Genomic DNA, 20,532 nt, shown 5'->3' on the forward strand with positions numbered 1-20,532 from the left:
TTTTCCTGGCGTTTGCCTCAATTGTTATTTTTGTCTTCAGTAGTTGCAATATAAAAATAACCCTTTATTTTTCTATGAACATTGAAACCTCAGTATATGTTTAAGTACCCCAACATATTATTTCACTTAGCATTATTTAAAATTGTCTACAATGTGTTGAAATTCTTTGTGATTAAAACCAAAATCAAAGAGTCAACACACATGTCAAAACAATGAGCTGAAACCTTAGAGAGACACATATTTTTATTTCTTAATTACCAAGGGCAGTCACAAGACAGAAAAAACAAGCTTGTCCAAGGGTGACTCAAGCTGGCTGGGCGCAGCTGTACCTGAAGCACAGACACCCACCAGAAAGAATACTGAGGACTCAGCTACCAGAACAGACTTCTGTGCCAATCGCTGAGGCGTCAGCAGCCGCCAGTGCCACCCACCACTTTAAAAAATGCCCCCTCCCATAAGTTCTGCACAGCAGGGGCCTGTTTACCAATTTTCATGCCACTACCACATGTGCAGGGATGAGAGCCAAATATGTTTTTACTAGAAGCTATCTCACATCGGGCATACATCTGGACAAATTCACACCTCAATGCCCAGCACTGTTTTCTCACTTCTTATTTTAATGGAATCAATTGTCTAATTTGGTAAATAAGTTTTCTAATTTTATATTAGTTTTGACCTTTTTGGGGTTAAATATTTCATTGAGAACCTGGCTGGCATGGCTCAGCGGTTGAGCTTTGACTTATGAACCAGAAGGTCACGATTCGATTCCCAGTAGGGGCATATGCCCAGGTTGCAGACTTGATTCCCAGTGTAGGGTGTGAGGAGGCAGCTGATCAATGATTCTCTCTCATCATTGATGTTTCTATCTTTCTCTCTCTCTCTCCCTTCGTCTCTGAAATCAATTAAAAAATATATTTAAATATTTCATTGAGAGACTTATAATTGCATAGCTGAGAAAGGAAAAGATGAAAAAAAAGGAACAAACTTTCCTATTATAACATCACACTTCAAAATATATAGTAACATAGTAATGACAACCGTTATTCTGGAACTAAATAAATAATGCAATGTAATAATTTAAAAACAAATATTAAGACTAAAATACATATTAAACAATGTTAGCCTAGAAATCACTTATATGCTTAAATATGAAATGCTTTTTTTTAAAGTAAAAAAATTTGAAACACTGTTGCCAGTGTAGCCAAAAAACAGTTTATATGTATCAAGCTACATATATGACTCATTAAAAAAATTTGTTCCCTTTTAATGCCTTTCTTACTGGAACCATTTTGAATGCACAATATTCTGAAACTGCTTATGTTTTTAAATAAATTTAAATTTCAAAAGCAGATACTTCATATTTTGAGCATAACATCACACATCTAATCACATGAAAGATATAATAATATTAAACAATTACATAGTGAACATCTTAACAATGTAAACACTTTTTGTTCATATTTGCTGGGTAGCAATTATGGTTTTCACTTTACGGTTTTGAACAGTGGTAATGTAATTTTGAGGCAATTACCAATAAATACAAGTACCAATACTTTATCCAACAACAATCAAAATGGTTTATAACAATTAAGCTCAAAAGATCACATTTCTTTTGCCACATTTATTTTTCCAAGCATCCCTTGCTTCTGATATTTCTAGATTCTTTCATAAGGACAAGAATACTGGATACTTCCTTTCTTCCTTAGTTTCTGAAAATTCTGAATTCTGAAGAGAAATTCCACTTGGTTAATTTGTCATTTTATTTCTGTGTATTTGGTTCTTTGTCTCTTCATTCTTCTTCAACTGTTTACTAGGAGGAAAGTACACAACATGTACTTAATGGACTTAATGTCTTTGGGCCACAATCAAATCTTGGCATGCTCAGGCACAATGGCACAGGTAATAAAACACACTGTGTAATGCACACACACATACAACCACCCCAACATTAAATAACCATCTTCTAGTTTGCCTTGTGACCAACATCTTTTAGTATCATCGGCAGTTGCTTAAAGCCTGCTCCAGCATTGGCAAGTCAATATAAGCAAAAAACACTCCTCAAAAACAGACACTAAGTACTCCAAACCCTGGATAACTTCCAGAAATTAAGAGCAGGCAATCAGAGTTTATAAAATTATTCATTCACTGGGAAAAACAATTGTCATGGATCATGCTTCAGAGTCAGTGACTGAAAAACATGTAGGCCATTTTATAAAATAGCACTCTTTCATTTAGTCAATGTCTATGTTTACAAGTAGGCAAACTATTACATATATTTTCAAATAAATCCAAAAACTGTTGTGTATTATTTCTGACGGGCAAAGAGAGTGATGATTAATTATGCATCTAGATGCAGCTTTGAAATAAAACAAATTATACCATTAATAAAAACCAAGAACCAATTCAGAGATGAAACAAGAAGTTGCTACTTTAGAAACACGTAGTAAGCATGCTACAACTGAGGGTGATAAACTAGTGGGGTTGAACATGAAAGTGTTAATGCAATTATTCATACACTAGTGATGAACAGAGGTATCGGACTTGGACAAAAATGTTGTCTTTTCTCTAAACAGAAAGAGCCTAACACTTGGTTGCTCTTAGCAAACAAACTGAATCCTAAGAATGATGGCGTTCTGGTGAAGGTGGTGGTCAAGTCCATTGATCACTCCTGATAAAGTAAAGCATAAAGCATCATGGCAAGACTGGGCAGGTCAACTACTTCCTCAGGGCCTTCCTGGTGGCAAGGAGGGTTAGGGAACATCTGTGCCTTTAGGGACAGACAGTTCCAGTCTTAAGTAAATGATTGCGCTATGTTTTCATATGAAAAACATTTACACACGAGGGAAAAGAATCCTGTTAGTCCATATTTCCTATTTTAAATTTGTTAAACAGAGCTACCACAGATAAGCTGGTATCAGACAGAGAAGCCCAAACATGTTTTAAGTGAAGCTCACAAAAGCAACTGAAGTAGAGGATAAAATGGTACAGGTATGGCGTGCATCATTTTTGTCCCTGTGGGGATACAGGTCAAGTACATAACATAGGGGAAAATTGGAGTCTGATAAAAATGGGAAAGAAAGTAGTAAAGGCTCAAATGGATGCTGGGCACAAATCACCCAGAGATCCTACAAACATGTGCAGGGATAGTGAGGACAGTGAGAAGATCTCAGCACCAACAAGTCACAGCAGAGGAAGAGGAAGTTCATGACAGTGACAGGACAGAATCGAAAAGGGAAAGGGTGGGGAACAGTGAATCTTGCAGGTGCAGAAAGTGTAGGGCAAGTTAAATTAACCAGGTGGAGACTGCATTGTGAGAGGTTAGTAAAGAGAGAAGCCAGGAGGACCCTCAAGGGAGGGAAGCCGAAGAGAAATTTAACTAGGCAAAGCTGAAGTAGGCTGTAAAGATAACATCTTTAAGGGAAATGAATCAGACAAGAAGACAGGAAGACTGGATAGAGAATGACAAAGACTGCCCATGAAAGAGAGAAAACGAATAGAATGAAAGGAAAACGAGAAGACACAGTCAAGTGCACACCTCTGACAATGAGGGAAAAAGCAAGAGTGGCACACGTTATCAAGTTGAATGGTGACAGCATAGCGACTGGAGAGCTAAGAGGCAGATTTGCTGCAAGAGGGAAGGAATGTCACTTAACTAAAAGACACAGAATAAATCCAAATCCAGTCTCCTCCCAAAGAATCCCAGTAAGCTAATGGAGGAAGAGAGTAACAAAGTCTGGGCCTCTTTTAAAGGCAAATCATATGAAAAGAAAAAGAAAAATTGCACAGCAAGATTTGAAAATGAATATGAAACAAGGTTAATGTTTGTGTGTATGGTACATGGGAAAAAAGAAGATTCATAAAAAGACTGGGTTCTACCCCGCAAGAAATTCTATCCAATAATATTCCCCGAAGGTCTACTATTGGCCTTCACCAGGCTAAGTACTGGGGAGAAAAAGTGGGAGTGTGTTCTAGTCCCTGCCTGCAAGCACTCATCAGTAAACAGACAAAGTATTGTTACAAAAATAACCCTGTATTGCATGTAATATTATTATATTTAAAATTGTTTTTCTTGAAATATTAATGTTTATTGCATGTAACATTATTATACTTAAAATCATTTTTTTCTTGAAATATTAATGTTTATTGCACGTACAAAAAAATACAAAAAAACACAACCCTGGATGTAGATCCAGAAGATTAGGCCTAATTTAGGCGCTTTTGAGCTGTGACTCAGGCCATGATTTCTTTACATGTAGAAAGAATAGGCTGTGGAAATTTTCTGAAATTACTTTTATTTTAAAACAAATAATCAAGTAGTACATATCAAATAGGTTGGCTAGAAAAATGAGAAAATACACTAAAAGGAAAGAAAAAAAATATCACCACAATTCCACCACTCAGAATTACATCATTTTTGATGTATACTATATTCTTTATGTACTATTTTATAATCATCTTTATTTTACTGGAAAAAATCCATCATAAACATCTTTCCATATCTTTAAAATACTTCTATAATATAATGAATAATTGTTACATGGTATTATTCTATTATATAAATGTTTCATAAATTAATCAACCCTTTATTTATAGAAATTGAAATTTTCCTTCTGTTTTTATTTATTTACTTTGTCATAAAATATTTATTGAGTATCTGTTTTTGTGCCTAGTTGAGAAGCCTAGTGGAAAGAGTGAAAATAACTTTATTAGTTATAGGAGTAATAATAAATGTTAGCTAGGGGCCAAGAGGTATTGATGTTTAGCCATTAATTGGCTATGTGGCCTTCAATTTTAAAACATTGCTTGAAGAAGTACCCTTTTAAGTGAATCTCTGCATGTATGCTTGAATATTTTCCAACAATAGATTCTTGGAAGTAGAATTGTCAGGTCCAAGGACACTAGCAATTTGAAAATTAAAACAAAACAAAACAAAACAAAACACACTCCACAAAGAATAGATCAGCCTTTTACTATCAGTGTATCAACTTTGGTATTTTAAGTTTAAAACTTGTTGCCATTTTGTGAAGGGAAATGTCATATCATTTATTGTTTTAATTTCTATTAAACTGGTCACTGGAAGGTGAATATTTTTCCTATGCTCACTACCATCTACACTAATAAAAGAGAAACATGCAAATTGGTGTCACACCGCTACCCTTCCCATTGGCTAATCAGGGCAATATGCAAATTAACTGGCAGCCAAGATGGCAGCCGGCAGCCAGGCAGCTTGAAGCGAACATGAGGCTTGCTTGCTTCAGTGACCGAGGACTCCAACGTTCCCCGCCTGCTGCTGCCGGCCACTGAGCTTGCAGTTTGAAACATTGTTACAAATATAGAAGCTAAACAAAACCCCAGAAACCTGCTTTCAGCCAGCCAGGATCTCAGAGCTGGAGTTGAAACAGTGTTTCGATTATAGAACCCAAACAAACCAGATACCTGCTTTCAGCAGCGGAGGCCTAAGAGATGGAGCCAAGCCTCAGACCTAAAGCTGGCCCAGAATAAAAAAGAAAAAAAGAAAAAAAGGAGCAGTTGGGAGCTCCAGTCACCCACCAGCCTGAAAACAGCACTCAACCCCTCACCCAGACTGGCCAGGCACCCCAGTGGGGACCCCCACCCTGAAGGGGGTGTGACCAGCTGCAAACAGCCATCATCCCCTCATCCAGGCTGGCCAGGCACCCCAGTGGGGACCCCCACCCTGATCCAGGACACCCTTCAGGGCAAACCAGCCAGCCCCCACCCGTGCACCAGGCCTCTATCCTATACAGTAAAAGGGTAATATGCCACCCAGCACCGGGATCAACGGAGCCGCGAGGCCTCCCGGCACCGGGATCAGTGTGACAGGGGGCAGCGCCCAAACCCCCTGATCGCCCTGTGGCTCTGTGTGTGATAGGGGGCGGGGCCACAACCTCCCTATCCGCCCTGCTCTGTTCGTGACAGGGGAAGGCGCCCCAACCCCCTGATCAGCCCTGCTCTGTGCCTGATGGGGGGAGCTCCCCAACCCCCTGATTGCCCTGCGGCTCTGTGTGTGACAGGGTGCGGCGCCCCAACCCCCTGATGGGCCCTGCTCTGTGAGTGACAGGGGGCAGTGCCCCAACCCCCTGATTGGCCCTGCTCTGTGCGTGACAGGGGGTGGCGCCGCAACCTCCCCATCGACCCTGCCTTGAGTGTGACAGGGGGCGGTGCCCCAACCCCCCAATCGGCCCTACCCTGAGCATGACTGAGGGTGGCATCGCAACCTCCCGATCCGCCCTGCTCTGTGCATGACAGGGGGCCTCGCCCCAACTCCCCAATCGGCCCTGCTCTGAGCCTGACCAGGGGCTGCACCTAGGGATTGGGCCTGCCCTCTGCCACCCGGGAGCGGGCCTAAGCCAGCAGGTCGTTATCTCCCGAGGGGTCCCAGACTGCCGAGAGGGCACAGGCCGGGCTGAGGGACCCCCCTCCCCCCCGAGTGCACACATTTTTGTGCACTGGGCCTCTAGTTTATATATATTTCTTTAAGAATTCTTTTAAAAATATATATATATTTTATTGATTTTTTACAGAGAGGAAGGGAGAGGGATAGAGAGTTAGAAACATCCATGAGAGAGAAACATCGGTCAGGGGATGTGCCCGCAACCAAGGTACATGCCCTTGACCAGAATAGAACCTGGGACCCTTGAGTCCACAGGCTGACGCTCTATCCACTGAGCCAAACCGGTTAGGACATCTTTAAGATTTCTTTTAAGAATGTCCTGTGCACACCCTTTGCCAGTTTTTCTATTGGTGATCTTTTCCTTGTTGATTTTTTTTATAGTTTTTTATATGTTAAGCATATTACATTAATTTTATCTGTCATATGTTTTATGAAATTCTTCCCCATCTTAGGCTATTCTTTGTTTTTTCTTTTTGACACATGGGCACACCTCATTTCATTGTGCTTCACTAACAAACTGAGGGTTTGTGACCATCCTCCAGTGAGCAAGTCCATGGGCACCATGTCCCCAACAGGCTCAGAAAGTGTAGGGCAAGTTAAATTAACAAGCATTTTTAGCAAATAAGAATTATTTGAAAGTATTTTTTAAAATAAGAGAGGAAAAGAGAGGGAGAAACATCAACGAGAGAAACATCTATTCGTAGTCCCCTACAACCCGCCCCCCCTGCCCTCACTAGGGATTGAGCCTGAAACCTGGGCATGTGCCCTTACCAGGAATTGAGCCAGCATGGGAAGATGCCCAACCAACTGAGCCACACTGGCCAGAGCTAAACATACTTTTATACGCACGGGAAATCCATGTTACTTGCTTTATTGCAACATTTGCTTTATTGCGGAGGTCTGGAACTGAGCCCCCAATATCTCTGAGATATGACTGCACATCATTTTAAAGTTTCTATTATTTAAATCTAAAAATCCGTAATTAAGTTTAAATGTTTTCTGATCCTAGTATCAAGATGAAAAAAATAATTCCTTAACCCATGATGCATCTACATGCCTTCTGTACAATTAGATTTTAGTTTTGTATAATTAAAATCTGAAAATACTGATAAAAATTTTTGAACCTATTTCTCAGAAAGTGACAATAAAAGTAGACATGCTGGAGCCTTACCATCACTTTCAGCAGGCGAACACCACTTGTACCTAATAGGGAAAACAGGCCTTTGAAAGGCCTTCCTCATGCTCCACCCTCTTCCGAAAACATCGCCCTGCAAACACATTTTGTCCCACTTGACTCTCTTAGCGGGAAAAGTGCCCCCCCTCTTGTTTCACATTCTAATCCTGTGTTTCCTTAGGTCCCCTGGGACTTCCCTCTTATCTATACCTTCAATGTCTCCCCTCAAGGAAGTCTTTCCCGTTTGTAAATATTCTTGTCATTCCCCTCTCTATAAAGACCTTCTCGACCTCCTGTGCTTTCCACTAGTTACTGCCCCGCATTTCCTTTCCTTTGAATTCAGCTTCTTAGAGAAGCAATCTATTCTGAAGGTCTTTCCCTTTGGGCTGGAGACAATCTGATTCATGCTTCCGGGACTCTCCATCAAACCATCTTCTTGAAAGTCACAATTGCTGCTTCTCGGTTACCAATCCTGAAGGGCACTTTTCAGTTTTGATTTAACCTCTTCTCTCTTTGGCATTTGTCACTGTTGACCATACCTTTCCAACATCTTTTCCTATCGACTCCATAACACAACTTTCTCCTAGTTTTCGTCTTACCTCTACTAGGGTGACTTTTCAGCCGGTTTGCTCATTCTTCCTCACCTGCATAGCCACGGCTCTGTTCTTTGCCCACTTAAGAACTACAGGAGGGAAAGATCAGCAACAGGGAGCCAGTAAGAATGCTGCTAGCTCTTATCTAAGACAGTGGCAATGGAAATGGGAAGGGAAATCAGTGGGAGGACCTGAGAGAAAAACATTTGAGGGACTATACGAGTGATTGGGGGCGGGGGCGGCGGGGGGGGGGGGGGGGGGACAGAGGAGGCGAGAGACAGGGAGTTGCTCAAAATAATGCAGACATAAAACTTTAACTGGTTGGGCTCTTCTTTAACCATGACAGGGCCTTTAAGGAGGTAATTAAGTTTAAATGAGGAAATAAGGGTGAGGCTCTAATCTATAGGACTGGTGTCCTTATAAGAAGAGGAAGAGATGTCTGAAATCTTTATCTTCACACCTGCACCAAGGAAAGGTCATGTGAGGGCACAACGAGAAGGTGGCCACCTGCTACCCTGATGCAAACTTGAAGTTACAGCTTCCAGAAACGTGAAAAAATAAATTTCTTACGTGGAAGTCACCCAGGTTGTGGTATTGCTATGGCAGCTTGAGAACACTAATGTGGAGATGTATAGGTAAGTAAAATGAAGTCAGATGACCGAGAAGGAAAAGGTCAGAAATTATACAGATGAAAGAATGAATAAAGTATATTTAAGAAAAGAGTAGAATGATGAGTGAGAAAGGTTGAAAAGGAGTATGACACCAGGTTAGTGTTCTAACAGCTCTGGAAAAAAGACTGATTTGCAATCTTAATCAGTCTGAAGTCCACCCTTTCAGCCTATCTACGGGAAACCTACGCTGTAAACTCAAATGTCTGTGCAGGCCACAGTGTAAGGTGAATGAGGGAAGCTACAGCCAATACAACAGCACTGTGACAGCTGGAGGTGGGCGACCAGCCACGGGAGCAGCCCACTGTCTCAGCTCCAGCTGGCAGATGCCATGGAAGAATGCACAGTGTGGATTATTTTCAAGAGAAGTCAGAAGTCTACACTTACTAGTATGTAGACTCTTTTTGTATTTGGACAACTAATGAAATTACACACACGCACAGCGGACTCAACCAAAGATACCAGGAAAGAAAACTTGAAAAGACATAATAAAACATCCAGACCTTTGATTACAGCTAACAAAGTAACAGGAACCAGATTTGCTGAAAACAACCAAAAAAACTGGACAAAATATACGAACCAACAATTTTCAAGACACTAAATCAGAGACAACAAAGAATAGCGTTCCCCAAGATAGGGAAAATAAAGGAGATGAGCCCTATAATTGCCCAGTTTATCACATGTTTCCAGGTCATGGCACAGGGAGATGAAACCTGCATGGAGCCTGGTGACAACATGAGTAAGAGCTGACAGTCTGGGGAAACTAAAGTGGGCAGAATTCAAGAATGCCAGAGGACACAGGCTCATGGTAAGCAAACCTGAAGACCTACAAAGCACTGATGAGCGCATGTACTTAGAAAATTCAGGAGCAGGGCCTGTGCCCGCCAGCTGGCTTGGAGAGCCTCACCACTCAGAGGGCACTGGGGGAGGGATCATGTCAGTATTGAGGAATAGGTAGCCCTAGACCAGGGGTGGGCAACCTTTTTGTGAGTGCGTGCCAAAACCAGCAAAATCTCTGACTCAAAATTCTTCTGCGTGCCAACCCTAATTTTTTGAGAACATGTTACGCCTACTTTATATCTCTTAAGGTGTACGTATGTGAAGAACCTTGAAGAAATAATAAAATTCATTCGAATGACAAAAATACAGTATATGATGATGAAAAATACATTTATTTTTTAATGTATACATGCTATGTAAAATTATTTATTTATCTAAGATGCACCTACACTGAATTTATCTGAAAAATAAAAAAGTAGATATTAAGAAAAAAATTGTAAATGGAAGATTATAAGAGAGGGTTTCGCGTGCCAGCAAAAATTACTGGCGTGCCATGTTTGGGTGGTTACCCACCCCTGCCCTAGACTAAACATGGTTCCAGTCCCACCCTAAAAGCAAGACCTGAAAGGATTACACAGTTTTCAAGCAGCTTAACCACATTCCAGACAGAGCTCAAGAATATTTCTGGGAATACAAAAATATCTAGCAGCCAATGACAAAAATTTCAGTGTGTGGCATCCAGTACAAATTTACCAGCAGTGGGGGGCAAAAAATAAGAAGATATAACCCATAATAATAATAATAAAATACCACAGGCAACTAACCCAGAAATGACACAGATGTGAGAATTATCAGACAAAGACATTATCGCAATTGTAATTGTATTCCACCTGCTCTAAAGGTAAAGTAGAGACATAGAAGATATAATAGAAGACCCAAACTGAATTTTTAGAAATGAAAATTAAAATGTCTGAGATGAAAAATATTCTGGATAAGATTAAAGGCAGAGTAGATATTGCAAGGAAAAGATTAAACAACTTGGAAGACATAGCAATTGAAACCATCCAAGATGAAACACAGACAAAAAAAATTTAAAAAACAAACAAAGCATTAGTGAGCTGTGGGACATCTTTTTTTAAGATATGCTTTTATTGATTTTTTTTAGAGAGAGAGGAAGAGAGAAACATCAATTGGCTGCTTCCTGCATGCCCTCACTGGATACCGAACCGCAACCCAGGCATGTGCTCTTGGCACATGGAATGACGCTCAACCAACTGAGCCACACTGGTAACATGGGACATCTTTCATATGGCTTAACATAGATGTAATTGGAACCTTCAAAGAAGAGGAGGGAAACAATTGGACACAGAAAAAGGAAAAAGGCAGAAGAAAAAGTGGCCCTAAATGTATCAAATTTGATGAAAACTATAAACCTACAGAACCAAGCTCAACTAACCCCTCGCACAAGAAATACAAAGAAAATCACAACTAAGCACATCATAATTAAAGTGCCCAAAACTAGTGATAAAGAGAAATCTTAAACATAGCCAAAGTGGGGGAAAACATGCTATGCAGAGGAACACAGATAAGCATAACAGTCTATTTCTTGCTGGTATCTTTCCAGTAACAGACAGACAAACAAACAAACAAACAAATAGCAAATCTTTCAACACAGAACTGTATATAAGATGAAAACAGCTTTCAAAAAGAAAGGTGAAATAGACCTTCTTAGGCATGCAAAAAGTAAAGTTATTCATTTTTAGCTAGCCAACACTACAAGATATGTTAAAGGGAATTCTTTAGGCAGAAGAAAAACAATAGATGGAAATGTGAATTTACATAATAGAATGAAAAACATTGGAATTGTAACAAAATGGACGAATATGTAAGACTTTAATATTTTTTATCTCTTCAAAAGATGGCAGTTTAAGCAAAAAGAAAAATAACAGTGCAGTGAGTGGCTTATAGCATATATAGAAATAAAATAAATGAATACACCAATATATTGCCATGTATAAAGAACTATGGGGAAAATATGAGAAAACTGTTTCACCAAAAAGAGAATATCAATAAAGAAACAGAATTTACAAAAGAAAGAACACCAAATCTATATAAACTCTTCCAAAAAACTGAAGGGATGGGAATCATTCCCAACTCATTCCATGTGGTTAGTTTACCCTGATACCAAAACCAGCCTAAAACATAACAAGGAAAAAAAAAACTATAGACCTGTGTTCCTCATGAACAAAATGCAAACAATCTTAAATAAAATTTTATAAATCAAGCCAATTTATGCTAAGAATGAAAGTTGGTTTACTATTTAAATATCTATGTTATTTACCACATTAAAACATTAAAAAATGCATATGGGTATCTTAACATGCAGAAAAAGCATTTGACAAAAATCCAACACCCATTCCTGATACAAACTCTTGGAAAACTAGAAAATGAAGGAAACTACCTGAAAGGGCATTTATGAAAAAAGCTCTATAATAATATCATAATTAATGGTAATAAAAAGAGACCGAATGCTTTCCTACTTATTTTCCATAAGGTCAGGAAGAAGAATGTCTACTCTCCTTGTACTTGGGTACAATGGACTCAGTTAAGTTAAAGAAATAGAGATGACCTTTTGGGTACATACTGGGCTATAAATAGTATTCACTAGCCTATGGTTTTGAAGTCATGAGAAATGTATCTTAATTCATCCTGATTCTAAGAAACTACGAGTACAGGGAAAGCCCAAAGGCTTTAGATGAACTGGAGCATTTAGACATATCTGAACTTCTCATGAAAACTTAGTTTCAGAAGCTCCTCAAACACTATGTTCGAAAGGAGAAGCCAAGCTGCTCTGACAGCCTTGAGAAGCTGGGATGTTTGTGAGGCTTTTTGAACTTGAATCTGGAGAGTATGGCAAGGATCTCTGTATCACCTGGAAACAGGTATCCAATGTAGTCAGAGTGACTACAGTCTTTCATTCACATATTAGGTAAAAAGTTTTAAAAACCTGTTAGTTCAAGGACACTGAGAGCATTGTTTCCATGATGTATTATATGTGGTCTGCCCTAATCAGTTTGGCTCAGTGGATAGAGCATCAGCCTGCAGACTCAAGGGTCCTGGGTTCGATTCTGGTCAAGGGCATATACCTTGGTTGCGGGCACATCCCCAGTGGGGAGTGTGCAGGAGGCAGCTGATAGATGTTTCTTTCTCATCGGTGTTTCTAACTCTCTATCCCTCTCCCTTCCTCTCTGTAAAAATCAATAAAATATATATTTAAAAAAAAATAAATGTGGTCATTTTTTTTGGTTGTTGAAATAGAGTTTGTCCTTATTGTTCCAGTTGATTCTTTTTTTTTTTTAAATATATTTTATTGATTTTTTACAGAGAGGAAGGGAGAGAGATAGTTAGAAACATCGATGAGAGAGAAACATCGATCAGCTGCCTCCTGCACATCTCCCACCGGGGATGTGCCCACAACCCAGGTACATGCCCTTGACTGGAATCGAACCCGGGACCCCTCAGTCCGCAGGCCGACGCTCTATCCACTGAGCCAAACCGGTTTCGGCTCCAGTTGATTCTTAAAATATTTTTTATTGAGTTTTAGAAAGAGAGGAAGGGGGAGAGAAGAAGAGAGAGGGAGGGAGGGAGGGAGGAACAGAAGAAGGGAGGGAGGGAGAGGGAGAAGAAGAGGGAGAGAGACTGCACACCCATTTTTGGGGATCGAGCCCAAAACCAATGTGCCCTGACTGGGAAATGAACCTGCAACCCATTTGGTGAAGGGATGACGCTCAACCAACTGAGCCACCCTGGCCAGGGCCAGTCTATTTTTTCATATGTGTAATCTCTTGTGGAGTATAATCTCCTCAGGGTCAGTGACTGTATTATCAACTATTATATAAAACTAGAGGCCCGGTGCACAAAAATTTGTGCACTCGGGGGAGGGTCCCTCAGCCCGGCCTATGCCCTCTTGCAGTCTGGGACCCCTCGGAGGATGTCCACCTGCTGGCTTAGGCCTGCTCCCTGGGAGATCGGGCCCAAGCTGGCAGTCAGACATCCCTCTGACAGCCCGGCAGCCCTTGGGGGATGTCCACTTGCCAGTGGGGAGCAGGCCTAAGCTACAGTTGGACATCCTTAGCACTGCTGAGGGGGCGGGAGAGGCTCCCACACCACCACTGTACTGGCAGCCGTCAGCCGTCAGCCTGGCTTGTGGCTGAGCAGAGCTCCCCCTATGGGAGCTCACTGACCACCAGGGGGCAGCTCCTGCATTGAGCGTCTGTCTCCTGGTGGTCAGTGTGTGTCATAGTGACCAGTCATTCCCAGTCATTCTGCTGTTAGGGTCAGTTTGCATATTACCCTTTTATTATATAGGATAGAGGCCTGATACATGGGTGGGGGCCTGCTGTTTTGCCCTTAAGGGTGTCCCAGATCAGGGTGGGGGTCCTGCTGGGGTGCCTGGCCATCCTGGGTGAGGGGCTGATGGGTGTTTGCAGGCTGGTCACACCCCCTTCAGGGTGGGGTTTCCCACTGGGGTGCCTGGCCAGCCTGGGTGAGGGGCTGATGGCTGTTTGCAGGCTGGTCAAGCCTCCCCAGTGGAGACCCTCACCCCATGGAGGTTTGACCAGCCTGGGTGAGGGGCTGATGGCTGTTTTCAGGCTGGCCACACCCCTTTAGGGTGAGGGGTCCCCACCGGGGTGCCTAGCCAGTCTGGGTGAGGGGCTGAAGGCCGTTTTCAGGTTGGCCAAGCCCCCTGGAGATGGAAGCTTCCAGCCTTTCCTTTTTTTTTTCTTTTTTTATTCTGGGATTTATTTACCTTCTACAATTGAAACTTTGTAGCCTTGAGAGGAACTCAGAGCCAGCCAGGGCGGGTGGGAAGGAAGCCTCCTGCTCGCTCCAGCTCCGTGGTCACGGCCGGCTGAAAGCAGGTAACTGGGGTTTATTTAACTTCTATAATTGAAACTTTGTTGCTTTGAGTGGAGCTCAGAGCTGGCCGCGGCAGGAAGCTTGACTTCCTCCATCATTGGGGCAACCAAGCCTTCTGCTCGCTCCAGCTCCGTGGCTGCCGGCCACCATCTTGGTTGGGTTAATTTGCATATAGTCACTCTGATGGGCTGGCGGGCGTGGCTTAAGGCATAGCGAAGGTATGGTCAATTTGCATGTTTATCTTTTATTAGTGTAGATTTCAATTATTCAGAGACTGGAACTGAAAACATACCTGGCAGATAAAACAAAAAACAGAAAGACCTGGGATGTGTTTGGACCTTTTGACAGATAAGAGGGAAAGCCTGGAAAGAATGAAAAGCACAGATGAGGAAAGAGAGGGCCTATGATCTGTTACTGCATCACAGCCTCTCAGATCTTGTTTCTCCTCATGGAAAAGAGGGTTCAGAATACTGGTCTGCATCTCTCCCAGGGCAGTGGGGAGACTCAAATGTGATAATGTGCGTGACTGTGCTCTGAAGCGATACAGGGCTATATATAGTGAATACATTTTCTCTGTCAAAAATAAAGATTTTAAACTTACAGCCAAATGGTGTGTTACCAAGGAGCCTGAAAACACTGAATATAGTTAAACACACACACACACACACACACACACACACACACACACACACACACCCCTGGGAATCAGGAGACATAGGTCTTGGTCCTAGGCTGACATAAATGTGTCCTGTGCAATTTGCACAAGACCTTTCCTATTATTTTTCTTGATTATAAAACAAGGGATACAGAAAGAATTTCTAAGGCATCTTCTAAGTCATGATTTGGTGACTCTTTTAAGTGCCATTTAAAACTCGTGCTTATCTCTTGTCTGTAGACTGAAATATTATCTTATAAAAGAATGCATGCTTTCATGTGATAATTCCTGTAAATTAGACTGTAATCTGAATCAGAATTTTTGAACCGGAAGACATTATTTTTCAAAATGTCAAAGCGTATAATAGGGTTAACTTAAAAAAGTATTTCCTTGAAGGAAACGCAGCAGGGATTATCTGTGTGCACGTGTGTAAGCATGCACTTATGTGTTATGGGGGTGATGGGAGGGCACAACAGATAGCTAATTTGTTCTAGGCATGTTTGAGGCATGTAATAGTTTGCTAGTAATGTGAGTATAAAGTTTGGCTTAAAATTAGGTACAAAATAATCTGCCATAACAAAAATTGAGAAATATTTGGGGAATGTTTTGATGTAATTTTTTGAAGTTAAAAGAGGAATTTTCTATTTATGTATTAAGTGATTCAGCAAGTGACAAATAAAAATACAAAACTTCCTAGAGATCTTTTAAAATAAATACCTCAAAATAGATTGCTCAAATACATTAGACATTTGTAGAAAATGTACAATGCTAGTGTTCCGGGTACTATCTTTTTCTTTAATGCCTAAAAATAGACATGTCATAATTTTTTTTTTCACCACATAATCTACTTGTTTTCAGTTAATGTCATTTCAAAAGTCACTCAAACTAAGATAAATGACAAAATGGGTCCACAGAAATAAAACTTTAGTCTGATATTTTAACTTAATTTAATTTCTTACAACTTTTCATACACTTCCTCAACGTCCAATCATTAAAATATTCTCCTCAAAGCAGCTAAACTCTTTTATTTTATATTATTTTTAATTATTTTTTTTTGTTAATCCTTACCCAAGGATTTTTTTTCATTGATTCTTAGAGAGAGTGGAAGAGAGACATCAATGTGAGAGAGACACATCGACTGGTTGCCTCCAACAGGGGTGGTGACTGAGACTGCAACCAGGTACGTGCCTTTGAACCCAGGACCCTTCAGTCCACAGGCCAATGCTCCATCCACTGAGCCAAACTGGCCAGGGCAACAGCTAAATAAACTTTTTTAAAAATTAATGATCTGAAATTTAACTAAGAGTGTGATGTTTTGAAAAGGAAAATGAGAAATTGTCCTAATAAAAAATGACAACTATCTATTACTGTAAATTATTTAGGAAGAGAAGTTGCTTACTGTGTCATAGATTCTGAGCCACATCTGAAATCCTGAGACTTGTCCTTGTTGACTGACTATTGTAAAAGAAGAAGAAAACAAACAGTAAGTAAAAAATTAGAGAAGATGATCAGGTAATATTCACATGCTGAAAACCCACCAACTTGCTGAAGGAGGAAAGAGCATGCCAGGCTCTGAACACAACTAAACCAACAGTTCTCTTAAGTGCTCTGTAAGGAAAGCCAGCTTACAGGTGTGTGGCAAACAGAGTCCTACAGCATCAGCCTAAATTGATCTAGTAATACTATATGGTTTGCTACTTAAGTTCTTTGTATCTTGACTTCGTAATCTCTTCAGTATATTCTATATTTTCACAGTCTACTCAACTATATGTAAAATATTGAATCAGAGTTCTTTCCCCCCTGTCCACACAACCTCTCAGACAGTTGTTTTGTGACTTGCATTCCTCTTCATGGATACCCTTGATTTGGAGAGGAAGGGATGAAGAGAGGAAGACGAGCAAAGCAAAAAGATGAATTAAAGGGATGAGAACCTAGAGACTCCTGCTTCCCCAAACCTCTCAACTTCTTACTGATGCTTTTAAATTTAGATGCAATGAGGCTTAAACATGAAAGGAATGATTAGTGGAATGATTTTAAGTGCTCTTACTGATTATATGGAGATTAGCCAAGAAGAAAATAACTCATAAATAGCTTTGTAAAAGAGAAATGGGACATGCAAAGAACTCATCCAAATATTTCTTATACACTTGAAGAATGAGTGGAAAATTAAGTAAGTGTTCACTTAATGCTTGCTATAACTAGCACACCAGCTTTAAACAAAGCAAATTTGATATAAAAATACTATAGCCCCATTTTTACAAGCTGTTTATATAATCCTGATATCTCTACCTTTTCCATATAATTCAAATCCATAATTTGTTTATATCCACTTTGTAGGAGTTTTTTTAAAAAGAGAGAGAAAAACAACAACAATCAGGGTTGGTGGTTAAATTCTAGCCTTGGTTCTGTCATTAATCCTCTATGTGACTGAAGTAAGTCGCTTCTCTTGGGGGTCTGTTTTTTACTTGAAAATGGACAGCAGGGGCTCAGAATGGAGGCATGAAGTATCACAGCACCATTCTCTATTTTACAAATGAGCAAGTGGAGGCCCAGAGTCACCAAGGGTATAGAAGTTGCCTAAAGGTTATGATCCTGCCTTTCAAAATGATTTAACAACAAAATAATTTTTCAGTACAAGTTTGTTTGGAAGCCTCGTATATAAAGACTTAAAGGTAGAGGTACTCTAGGTAAAGCCAGGTTTGGTGGCCCGGACACCATGCCCCCCAGCCCACCCTAGAGCTGCAGAATCGAGATCTACAGAGAGTTCACAACTGGACTAGACAACTTCCTCAGGTCTCCTCTATTGCTCAAGTTCTGTTTCCAGGAGCACAGTTTTATGATTTTAAATAGTCATATAGATTTGATTCTTTGATCTTAAAAATTTATTATAATGTGAGTTGTAGTTGATGTTAAATCCTCCAATTACAATGCTTTCACTTAAGGACAAAATATTCCTCTGCATTAAGATGCAGTTTCCACACATATACTAAAAGGTGAAGACCTTCATTGTGATTCATGAGTTGCAGTTTTGGATACTAATGTTACCCATTAAATAACACATACTTGTGGAACACTACTCTACCAGTGAGGCACTGTGCTGGACACCAGGGAAACAAAGCCGGGAGGCTCAAGGAGGTTGTACTCAAAAGGGGACAGGCATGGACACAGCTAAGGAGGCAGAGGGAGATAGATGTTATGACAAAGGTGAACAGGAAATGTGTGGGGGAAAAGAACACAAGGCTTGAATTGTAACTGAGGCTTTTGAGAAGGATTCAGAGGAAGGAGCATTTTGTTAGATCTTAAGGGATAAATTGAAATTCTGATAATTGGAGAAGCACCAAAAACAACATAGTTCAAGAAAATGGGGTGAGCAAAGGTTTGAGGGTTGTGTCTGCAGGGCAGCATACTCAGCAGCCTGTTTTGGAGGATGAGGAAAAGTAGGTCAAAACTTCTACTGGGATCCATTATTCCCATGGATTCAACAGCACATTTATGCTAATGACTTCCAACTCTAGACAATGAACTCAGATCTCCTGTTTTCTTCATAATGATTTGGCAATCGTTAGTTTTCACCAAATCTTATAAACATAGTAGTTTTTCTAAAACAGCTGGATCCATAAATTTTCATCAAAAGTGGCTTTTAAGTCTGAGTTCTCTTTTTTTTTTTGAAAGATATATATAATCTTTTTGAGACCCAGTGCACGAAATTCGTGCACAGGAGGGGGGGGGGTCCCTCAGCCCAACCTGCACCCTCTCCAATCTGGGAGCCCTCAGGGGATGTCCTCCTGATGGTTTAGGCCTGATCCCCGTGGTTCTCTGCTCTCTGTGGACCTGCTTGCTCGACGCCACCGCAGGCCCTGGTGTCTGCTCGCCTCGGGGGACTGCTTGCTGCTCGCCCCTGCGGTGAGGGCTTAAAGGACTGGGGGACTCCGGTGGTGCTGAGGGGACTGGGCGCCACCATCTTGTGGCTATGGGCGTCATCATCTTTGTTTCGAAGTGATGGTCAATTTTCATATTCCATCTTTATTAGATAGGATTGATTTTTTGGAGAGGAAGGGAGAGGGATAGAGAGGTAGAAACATTAATAATGAGAGAGAATCATTGATTGGCTGCCTCCTGCACACCCCACACTGAGGATCGAGCCCGCAACCCAGGCATACTAGTATGCCCTGCCCAGGAATCGAACCGTGACCTCCTGATTCCTAGGTTGATGCTCAACCACTGAGCCACTTCAGCCAGGATTAAGTCTGAGTTTTCAAATCTCTCCTGAGTCCCATAGAAGCCTTTAAGAGATTTGTAATTGGCTGCTGTACATATATTCAAACTTCATGTGTCTCAAAAGTGAAATTCTTATTTTCTTATACATAAAGGTGTTCAAAATGGAAACCTATATTTCTCCTTTTCCTGCATGTGGATTTAGTTACCAAATCCTAGTTTCTCAATGTTTGGCTTGGATTACTGCAATAGCCCTTCCTGCTCTTACTTCTTCTAGTACTGCTTTTCCCTAGTCTTTTCAGAGTTTCTAGAATGAGCTTTTGAAAGAACCAATTTGATGTCTTCTTCCATGCTTTACATCAGTGGTTCCCAACCTTTTTTTGGCCATGCCCCACCTAAGCATCTCTAAAATCCTAATGCCGCCCCCACCCCCCGGGACATATAAATCTTATTATTCAAAAGTGAACTTCTATTCATGTGGAGGAAGCCTAAAAGGCCATTAACTTGGTCTAAACAAGCTTCCAAAGAACATGGCATCCATGAAAGAGAAAAATAAAAGAATGAAAGGACAGTTAAAGTACTGAGGAAGTAATCACTAAGAAATTGTTTAAAAAAATAATGTAAGTGCCCATCAACAGATGGATTAGAATGGATTAGAAAATTGTGGTACATCTACACAATGGAATACTACGCTGCTGTAAAAAAAAGAAGGAATTCTTACCATTTGCAACAGCATGGATGAAACTGGAGAGCATTATGCTAAGTGAAATAAGCCAGTCAATGAAAGAAAAATACCACATGATCTCACTCATATATGGATAATAAAGATCATTATAAACTGATGAACAAAAGTAGATACAGAGGCAGAGCAGCATCGAACAGACTGTCAAACTACAGCAGGAAGGCCAGGGAGAATTGGGGGGTGGTGGTAAGAGATCAACCGAAGGACTTGTATGATTGCATATAAGCATAACCAATGGACACAAGACACTGGGGGGTAGGGGAGGTCAGGGGAAGGTCAAGGGGGGTAAAAAAGGAGACATACGTACTACTCTTTGTAATACTTTAAGCAATAAAACAAAATTAAAATAATAATATGAAGCGATATGAAAAAA

The 20,532-nt window shown here is 40.7% G+C and overlaps 1 protein-coding gene across 1 annotated transcript in view; it reads right to left on the minus strand.

The window, feature by feature from the left end:
* Positions 1 to 225: 225 nt before the first annotated feature.
* AHI1 (Abelson helper integration site 1) overlaps positions 226 to 20,532 on the minus strand; it is a 168,118-nt gene continuing 147,811 nt past the window's right edge. Inside the window, 2 exon segments of the mRNA XM_070417742.1 lie at positions 226 to 1,810; positions 16,602 to 16,657. Coding sequence (XP_070273843.1) covers positions 1,747 to 1,810; positions 16,602 to 16,657 — 120 coding nt within the window. The 3' untranslated portion in view covers positions 226 to 1,746.

Source organism: Myotis yumanensis, unplaced genomic scaffold, assembly GCF_028538775.1.
Source record: "Myotis yumanensis isolate MYYU_CA2020_CCGP unplaced genomic scaffold, mMyoYum1.0.hap1 SCAF_6, whole genome shotgun sequence".
Lineage (NCBI taxonomy): Eukaryota > Metazoa > Chordata > Mammalia > Chiroptera > Vespertilionidae > Myotis > Myotis yumanensis.